Genomic DNA, 8,930 nt, shown 5'->3' on the forward strand with positions numbered 1-8,930 from the left:
TGATAGCCAGGATGGTCTCGATCTCCTGACCTCGTGATCCGCCCGTCTCGGCCTTCCAAAGTGCTGGGATTACAGGCTTGAGCCACCGCGCCCGGCCTTTTTTTTCTTTTTTGAGAGATGAGGTCTCACGCTGTCGCCTGGGCTGGAGTGCAGTGGTGCAGTGACAGCTCACTGCAGCCTCAGCCTCCCAGGCTCAAGCGATCCTCCCACCTTAGCTTCTTGAGTAGCTGGGACCATAGGCATGTACCACCATGCCCAACTAATGTTCGTATTTTTTGTAGCGACATGGTCTCACTACGTTGCGCAGGCTGGCCTCCAACTCTTAGGCTCAAGCGTTCCTCCTGCCTCAGCCTCCCAAAGTGCTGGGATTACAGGCATGAGCCATTGCACCCAGTCATCTCAGGCATTTTCAGAAAAATTTTATATATGGAGAAAAAGTGCACTCAGTAGACAGGATGATCCAAAGGAGAAGCAGCTGCACCCTCTCAGGTGATGATGGGGACACCCCTCGGCTGATCAACACAGTTTCCTTAACCCAATTTCTGCAGCGGTGGAGGAGTGTAGCCAGAAAGGCTGCCTTGCTCTGTCTCTCCTTGAACTCCTGGGTTTTAACCTCACCTTTGTCTTCCTGGCAAGCCTCCTTGTTCTCATTGAGGTGAGGTGGTTTGATTCACCTGCTCGCTTAGGAGGTTTTAGAGTCCCGCACTCCTTTTCCCCACCTCCTTCCAGAATGTCAGGAAACTGAGAATGCAGATTCCTGCAGAAAAGGGCCTCTTGTTCACTAAAGATAAAGGTTTCACCCTCTGGTGAGATTAAAGAAAAATCCAGATTAGGATGGTGGGTCTCAGCCTTGGCAGTACATTAGAATTCCCTGGAGAACTTTTTAAAAAACATACCTGAGCCCCAGCTCTGACACATGAGAACCTGTGGAACTGAGGTGCCTGAATTGATTGTTGAGAGGTTCCCCAGGTGATGCTGATTCACAGGGAACTTGTGCAGATTCTGCGGGGAGGAGAAAAGAGGGAAAGGGCTGAAAACAAAATTGTTGGGTGCCATGCTCACTACCTGGGTGACAGGATCATTTGTATCCCAAACCTCAGCATCATGCAATATACCCTTGTAACAGACCTGCACATGCAATCCCTGAATCTAAAATAAAAGTTGAAATTATTTTTCTTTAAAAAGTGCAAGTCCGGCCACTTTGGGAGGCCAAGGTGGGCGGATCACTTAAGGTCGGGAGTTCGAGACCAGCCTGACCAACGAGGAGAAACCCCGTCTCTACTAAAAATACAAAATTAGCCGGGCATGGTGGTGCATGCCTGTAATCCCAGCTACTCAGGCGGCTGAGTCAGGAGATCACTGGAACCCGGGAGGTGGAGGTTGCAGTGAGCCGAGATCACGCCATTGCACTCCAGCTTGGGCAACAAGAGTGAAAAAGAGCAAGTCCTCCCATTGCCCCTCAGACCTCCTGAGTCAGATCCTCTGGCGTGGGGCCCAGCAGCTGTGGTTTAGCAAGCCCTCCAGGTGATGCTGATGCTGCTAATGAAGGTGGCCAGCTCTCCCTCTTCCGCTGCCCAGGTTGTTGAGGGTAAACCAGAGAACCAATGGATTTTGAGTTATGGGTGTGCCTGCTCTACTCCATCAGCCCGTGGCAGCAGGTTCTGGGATACCCGAGGTCAAATGCTATCTGAATGGTGTGAAGGTGCCAGGAATCGTCCGTCTCCGGACCCTGCTCTGCAAGGTCCTTGGAGTGCTGTTCAGTGTGGCTGGAGGTAAGAAGGGTCCAACTTATATCCTTCAAATACTCAAGGGGCAGAGATGACAAGAAGCATGACGTATTTCAGTTATTAGATTTGAACTGCAGGGCCCAGCCTCAAACAACTGATGTTTGCACTTTTTATTGATGGGCTCTTTTTAAAATGCAGACGCTGTTCGTATGTTACCATTTAGATACCTGACAAACACACTCTTCAGTTTCGGAATTTGGAATTTAGTTTGTGGAATGCGCTTCTGTCAAAATTAGCAAGCTTTTTGTGTCAGCAGCCAGATAGTAAATATTTAAGGCTTTGTGGGCCAAGAATCAGAATGGAAGCTCTTATGTTAATGCTTATGTAACCATTTACATGTGTCCACTTACGAACGTAAAAGCCGGTCTTAGTTCTCAGGCTGTGCAAAACCAGGTGGGGAGCTGGTGGTCTGGCCTCACAGGCTGTCATTTGCTGACACACAATTTAGAATGTGGAGTGTTTTTTCTTCTAGCAAGACTTGAAATGGAGCTTATTTGGTGAGAATTTGGTTCTTTCTCTTATAAAGTCTTAGGATCATCTCTGTTTCGTTGTCAGGAGAAAAGTTTTTATAGCCAAGGTCTCCTGACCCAGGGGCATTTCTGTGCTGACCAGTGGTCTTCCCTTTTTCACCCTGCCCAGGGCTCTTTGTGGGGAAGGAAGGCCCCATGATCCACAGTGGTTCAGTGGTGGGAGCTGGCCTCCCTCAGGTAAGATGGACTGAGAGGGTGTGGGCCTCCCGGGCAGGTCTAGTGGGAGGTCTGTGGTTACACTGGGCCAAATCCATTCGGACACCCCTGACATCGCATTGGAACCTGGTGCCATTCTGGCTTGATATGAAAACCATGTGTCTGTCTCTCAGGAAAGGGCATAACTTATACTTGGAAGTTTCAGTGATGCCCTGCTGAACCCTAGGAGCAGAAATGTGACATAGAGAAAAACTATGACACAGGCAGATGAAAGTCACTGGGTGCTTCCGCAGCCATCGCCAGGCGCCTCTGTATAGGGTGGGGTGGATCATCTCAGTGCTGCCAGATCCAAGAGGCCTGAAGCATCGACTGACATGGATTTAGGCACAGTTCCATGCTGATTCTAGCTGGCGTGGTACAGTCATAATAACAGCTGCTAGTTGAGTGGTCTGTGTGCCAGACGCTGCGTATACTAACTGCTTTCTCTTCATAGCCACCTTCAATGATTTGTTATTATTACCCCCATCCTCAGATGGGGAAACTGAGGTTTAGAGATGTTGAGGCACTAGCTCGAGACCTCAAAACTCCTGTTCTTAGGGGCTGCTCCAGATCCCTGGGCTGCTGTTGGAGGTCTCAGTTCCCTATGAACTGTCACTCACAGTCATTTCCCTCTCCAGTCCTGAGAAGAGGGAGTTACTGTGGTTGGGAGTCTCTGAGGTGAAGGAGGGAAGATTCTTTCTTCCAGAGCTCATCTTTTGGTCTCTCTCCTGCTACTGCCTCAAACACCAGATCTGGCAGAAGTGAGCCAAGGGGTGGAAGGAGTAGGCATCAGTGTGTGCTGTTGTGGAGCCGACCGAGGACAGGCTCTGGGCCCTTCTCTTCCCGGCGCTGCTGAGCAGAGCGGACTCAGTCTTCTGCAACAGCTTCTGCGTCCCCTTCCCTCAGCTCAGCCATTTTCCTTTTTCCTTTCTGACTTGTTGACTCTGCACAAAATGGGATTTCAGAAGGTCCTAGAAATTTGGGGGCAGGAAAAATAAGCTCCTCCCGAGGGTGGGGGTGGTAATCTCCTTTTTCCCAAGTTTTTTTATTTTGATCTTTCGAAACGGAGTCTTACTCTGTCGCCCAGGCTGGAGTGCGATGGCGCCATCTCTGCTCACTACAACCTCCGCCTCCCGGGTTCAAGCGATTCTCCTGGCTCAGCCTCCTGAGTAGCTGGGATTACAGGCACCTGCCACCATGCCTGGCTGAATTTTGTATTTTTAGTAGAGACGGGGTTTTGCCATGTTGGCCAGGCTGGTCTCTGACTCCTGACCTTAGATGATCAGCCGCCCGGCTCGGCCTCCCAAAGTGCTGGGATTGCAGGCGTGAGCCATGAGCCACCATGCCCGGCCTCCTTTTTTCCCAGGTCGCTGTTCTGGACTTTCCTTCCTGCATCATACTTACCCAGGTGTGCTCAAGCAGCGGGGCCTCCCCTAGTGCTGTGGATTCCCGCAGTTTCAGTCCTTCTAGACTGCTCCGACCTGCTTTTTCTCTTTTTTTTTTCTTTTTCCATAATTACTAGGGTACAGGTGGTATTTGGTTCCATGAGTAGGCTGTTTATTGGCTCTCTTTTTCTCTCGCTTCAGTTTCAGAGCATCTCCTTACGGAAGATCCAGTTTAACTTCCCCTATTTCCGAAGCGACAGGTATGGAAAGGTTAGAAATTGGTTTTTTTTGGAAGCAACACGTTCATGCACTGCGGGTCAGACTCAATACTTGCTCTAGTCTGCACAGTGTCCCCTGCTGGGAAACCCGACTGTGGGAGAAGGGGGCGGGCTTTGAACTTTTCTTCTGGAAATAAGCCAAAGCACCAGGCTAGCATCGTGACTTTTATTTTGTCATGCCATAAGGCCTAGACGCATCTCAGGCAAGTGAAAATGGTCCCAGATTAAAAACTCAACCAAGAAAGGCCTCAGACAGGCATATTCTTAGGAAGGCATTTTGTATTCCCCAGTGATTCACTTGCTCAGCCACCCTCCTGGGTCAGAAGGTAGTAGACTTTTTAGCCCTGTATCAGATGTGTGTGTTACTGACCTGCACACCTTGTAAGCCTCTTTCAATCAGAGACCCGGTTTAGAGTCATGGACCACCTTCTCTTTGTATTCCTGCAAGTCTGGCACATACCCAGAAGGCACCTTGATGTTTTCACAAATGCCGGGGTTTTCTGGAAGGAAGATCTGGTGGGAACATGGTGCAGCAGTGATGGCGCCGATCTTTGATCTGCCCCTGAGCTCTGGGGGCTGAGATTCTGAGATCACAGAAAACAGAGAGGTCAGGGGCTCCTGTTCCCAGGCAGAATAGCCACTATGCTGAAAGGGACTCTGGTGCTGAGGTGTGTGGCTCTCGGGTGGGCATGCTCGCGGCAGAGGCAGCCTCCCCAGGGACCTGCCCTTCAGGATCCTTGCCTGTTCAATTCATAGGTGTGAGAGAAAATGTTCATGATAAGGAAATCAGAAACTGCATTTTGTGGGCTGAGGGCTCTTTTTTGGATAACCCGTCTCTCTCCTCTCCTCAGAGACAAGAGAGACTTTGTATCAGCAGGAGCGGCTGCTGGAGTTGCTGCAGCTTTCGGGGCCCCAATCGGGGGTACCTTGTTCAGTCTAGAGGAGGGTTCGTCCTTCTGGAACCAAGGGCTCACATGGAAAGTGGTGAGGAGGACCTTCAGTGAAAGCCACCTCCCAGACTTAACCACACGCCCCGAATTACACTCGGTGTCCCTTACTTGGTACATGGAATGATAGTTTTGATGAGACTTGGGGGGGTCGAGTGGATCAGAAGCAGCTTTGCTGTTGTGCCCATAACCTCCACACTGGACTGTCTATACTTCTCATATCAATACCCTCCCCAACCCCAAATCAAACTGCTGTTACCCACCTTTTTTTTTTTTTTTTTGAGATGGAGTCTCACTCTGTTGCCCAGGCTGGAACGCAGTGACACGATCTCGGCTCAGTGCAGCCTCTGCCTCCCAAGTTCAAGCAATTCTCCTGCCTTAGCCTCCTGAGTAGCTGGGATTGTAGGCACCTGCCATCACGCCCAGCTAATTTTTGTATTTTTAGTAGGGACGGGGTTTCACCATGTTGGCCAGGCTGGTCTTGAACTCCTGACATCAAGTGATCCACCCGCCTCGGCTTCCCAAAGTGTTGGGATTACAGGCGTGAGCCACCACGCCCGGCCTTGTTATCCTCTCCTGATGAATCACCTGCCATGAAAATGTGAAACTGGCTGTTGTCGTAAAGCAGGAAGTGATGGGGCTTGGGCTGGAGCTGGTCTCCTCCCTCGGAGCAGGCCGTCCTTCCCTTTGCATTGATCCTTCCTTTTGGTGCAAGGTCTTGTCCATAAAGACTCTAAATAGACTGTCATAGTAGAGTAGGCTGCTGGAATGGAAACTTGTTAAAACCCGATCTAGAGTAGGTCACACCTGGGGTGTATCTGTATCTACTGCAAGGGTGACCAGATCCCCCCACCCTGATGTGGATTCTGCAGGTCTCTGCATAGAGCAGTGGGTACCAGGAGGGAGGGTCAGTAGAGAGTAGGACATGCCACTCCTGAACCTTCTTGTCTTTTATCACCTCTCCCTTAGCTCTTTTGTTCCATGTCTGCCACCTTCACCCTCAACTTCTTCCGTTCTGGGATTCAGTTTGGAAGCTGGGGTTCCTTCCAGCTCCCTGGATTGCTGAACTTTGGCGAGTTTAAGGTATGTTTTGTCCTTTCCCGCAGGATTTCTAATTTGACCCATGAACATTTCCTGTGAAGTGAAGGACCAGAGAGAAATGAGCAGAGGGCTAGGTACAGCTTCCAGGGGCACGTCTCGCCCATGAGCCTCTGCCGTGCGGGGAAGCAGCCCCACTCTTGCTTCTGTCTTCTCTTCTGTCTCTTCCGGTTCTCATGGCTGCTATGGTTTTTCTCTCCCTCTCCCTTTCCCCTTCTCTCAGTGCTCTGACTCTGATAAAAAATGTCATCTCTGGACAGCTATGGATTTGGGTTTCTTCGTCGTGATGGGGGTCATTGGGGGCCTCCTGGGAGCCACATTCAACTGTCTGAACAAGAGGCTTGCAAAGTACCGTATGCGAAACGTGCACCCGAAACCTAAGCTCGTCAGGTATCTGCGCAGTTGCCTCCCCCCAGCCTCCTGTGGCTCCGTGAGCTTGGTGTGGGCCGCGCCATCTCTCCCGAGGAGCAGACCCTGCCTCCACGGCTTTGATTTCTCATCTAAGACTGAGAATCTGAACACGGCCATGCATCTGCCCTACTTGACAGGCCGAAGGGCTGAGCCAGCTTAATTTATGTCAGAGTTGCTGGTTGACTCCCTGCCTGTCCTGACTTGCCACTCGGACACATGACAAGGTCAGAAGGGTCACCATGACCCTGCCGAGCAGCTTGCTCTCAGGAGACTTCTCGCCCCAGGACTTATAATGGAAAGCCATTCATTCCTTGGAGAGAGATGATGTGAACGTAGCAGCCCACTTTAACTGCCCACTTTTCACAAACAAATTGCTGGAATACAGCAAATCACTGATGAATTCTGCACACGTGTTGACTGACCAGGGGCTGCTGTGAATGCTCTTTGGAGAAATCGGGGTTGGGGGTAGGCAGGGTTACGTTTTGAATTCCTGAGACCGGAGCTGCTTTCTGTGGCGTTAATAACAGCTGTGCTTTGCCTCCTAGAGTCTTAGAGAGCCTCCTGGTGTCTCTGGTAACCACCGTGGTGGTGTTTGTGGCCTCGATGGTGTTAGGAGAATGCCGACAGATGTCCTCTTCGAGTCAAATCGGTAATGACTCATTCCAGCTCCAGGTAACCCCAGTGCACCTGCTGTCTTTATCCCATACCCACGAGGAAGAATCCAGAAATGTATGACCTTGCTCTCTTGAGAACTAATAGATGTGTTGGGTTCATCCTTCCACACCCATACCCGAGTGCTGAGAGATACGGGAATCTGTAGTCGTCTTTTTACCTAAGAGAAGGTGCACACCAAATGCCCTGTGTCTTTGCCACTTCTGTGAACAACCCTGGCGTCACAGAGGGGAACTCCTCTCTGTTGAACAACATTCATGGGAAACAGACACTTGGGAAGCTGACAGCAAGGTGCTTTCCAAGCCCCGGTTACTCTTCCACCTCCCTTTGGCTGAAGGGGCCACAGCCTAGAGGCTCAGCACCCACCTCATCATCTCTGTGACTATGACAGTCGCTCTTGAGATGAGAGGAAGAAATGTCTGTGTCAGGGCAAGGAGGCTCCCCTCTTCCCAGCATCCTCTGCCTCTTCCCAGCGTTGGGTCCTTTGCGGGTGTGCTGCCCTCCCGCACTTCTCCTTTTCCCTTCTTTGGGGGCGCGATATTTTCCAGAGGCTTTTCCCGAGAAGTGGGTCCCGTGAGGTAGTCCATGGAGCCTACTCCACGCTGTTTTTTTGGTCCAACCCAGTGGCTCTCAGAGCTACACCTGTCGTTCAGTGAGTCAGCCAGATGTGTGATTCCAGCCCTTGGCTGCAGACAGGTGAGCATTCTCTAAGAGAAGTCGGCCCTCCACATTTGTGCATCCTGCATTCATGGAATTACATAGGGGAAACCAACTGTGGAGCACATATATTCAGGATGCCAAACATGAAAAAAACAAGACAACAGTAAAAAATAATGCAAAGAAGAAACAGTACAGTATAACAATTATTTACATAGCATTTACATTGTATTAGGGTATGACAAATAATCTAGAGATGATTTAAAAGTATATAGGAGGACCTACATAGGTTATAGGCAAATATACACCATTTTATATCTGGGACTTGAGCATCCCTGGATTTTGGTATCCGTCGGGATCCCAGACTCTATCCCTGGTGAATACTGATGCGAGGGACAACTGTACTCTCTTCTTGTTGCTTCTCAGTAAACACTCGAAACTCTCAGATCCCCATTGGGGCCCTTGTCTTGGAGGACAGCCTCTTCAGTGTCCCCAATTATATGTATATATTATATATGTATACACACACACACTATATATATATGTGTGTGTAAATATACATTGTTTGTTTGTTTGTTTTGTTTTTTTGAGATGGAGTCTTACTCTGTTACCCAGGCTGGAGTGCAGTGGTGCGATCTTGGCTCACTGCAACTTCTGCCTCCCAGGTTGAAGCGATTCTCCTGCCTCAGCCTCCCAAGTAGGTAGAATTACAGGCATCCACCACCATGCCCAGCTAATTTTGTATTTTTAGTAGAGACGGGGTTTCACTATGTCGGCCAGGCTGGTCTCGAACTCCTGACCTGAAGTGATCCACCTGCCTCGGCCTCCCAAAGTGCTAGGACTACAGGTGTGAGTCACCACGCCTAGGCTGGTGTATATATATGTATATTATTATTATTATTATTATTTTTTTTTTTTTTTTGAGACGGAGTCTTGCTCTGTCGCCCAGGCTGGAGTGCAGTGGCCGGAT

The 8,930-nt window shown here is 50.0% G+C and overlaps 1 protein-coding gene across 3 annotated transcripts in view; it reads left to right on the forward strand.

Moving 5' to 3' along the window:
- Positions 1 to 8,930, forward strand: part of CLCN6 (chloride channel, voltage-sensitive 6) — a 39,105-nt gene that overhangs the window by 17,817 nt on the left and 12,358 nt on the right. For all 3 annotated transcript variants that reach the window (XR_001001084.1, XM_011935825.1, XM_011935826.1), the window contains 8 exons: positions 549 to 655; positions 1,646 to 1,772; positions 2,427 to 2,494; positions 4,099 to 4,157; positions 5,027 to 5,159; positions 6,092 to 6,205; positions 6,444 to 6,610; positions 7,177 to 7,303. Coding sequence is in view for 2 of the 3 variants with exons in the window: in XM_011935825.1 (XP_011791215.1) it covers positions 549 to 655; positions 1,646 to 1,772; positions 2,427 to 2,494; positions 4,099 to 4,157; positions 5,027 to 5,159; positions 6,092 to 6,205; positions 6,444 to 6,610; positions 7,177 to 7,303 (902 nt within the window). In the remaining variant the exon portion in view is untranslated. The remainder of the gene's footprint in view (positions 1 to 548; positions 656 to 1,645; positions 1,773 to 2,426; positions 2,495 to 4,098; positions 4,158 to 5,026; positions 5,160 to 6,091; positions 6,206 to 6,443; positions 6,611 to 7,176; positions 7,304 to 8,930) is intronic.

The sequence above is a fragment of the Colobus angolensis genome, unplaced genomic scaffold (genome assembly GCF_000951035.1).
Source record: "Colobus angolensis palliatus isolate OR3802 unplaced genomic scaffold, Cang.pa_1.0 Scaffold149, whole genome shotgun sequence".
Classification (NCBI taxonomy): domain Eukaryota; kingdom Metazoa; phylum Chordata; class Mammalia; order Primates; family Cercopithecidae; genus Colobus; species Colobus angolensis.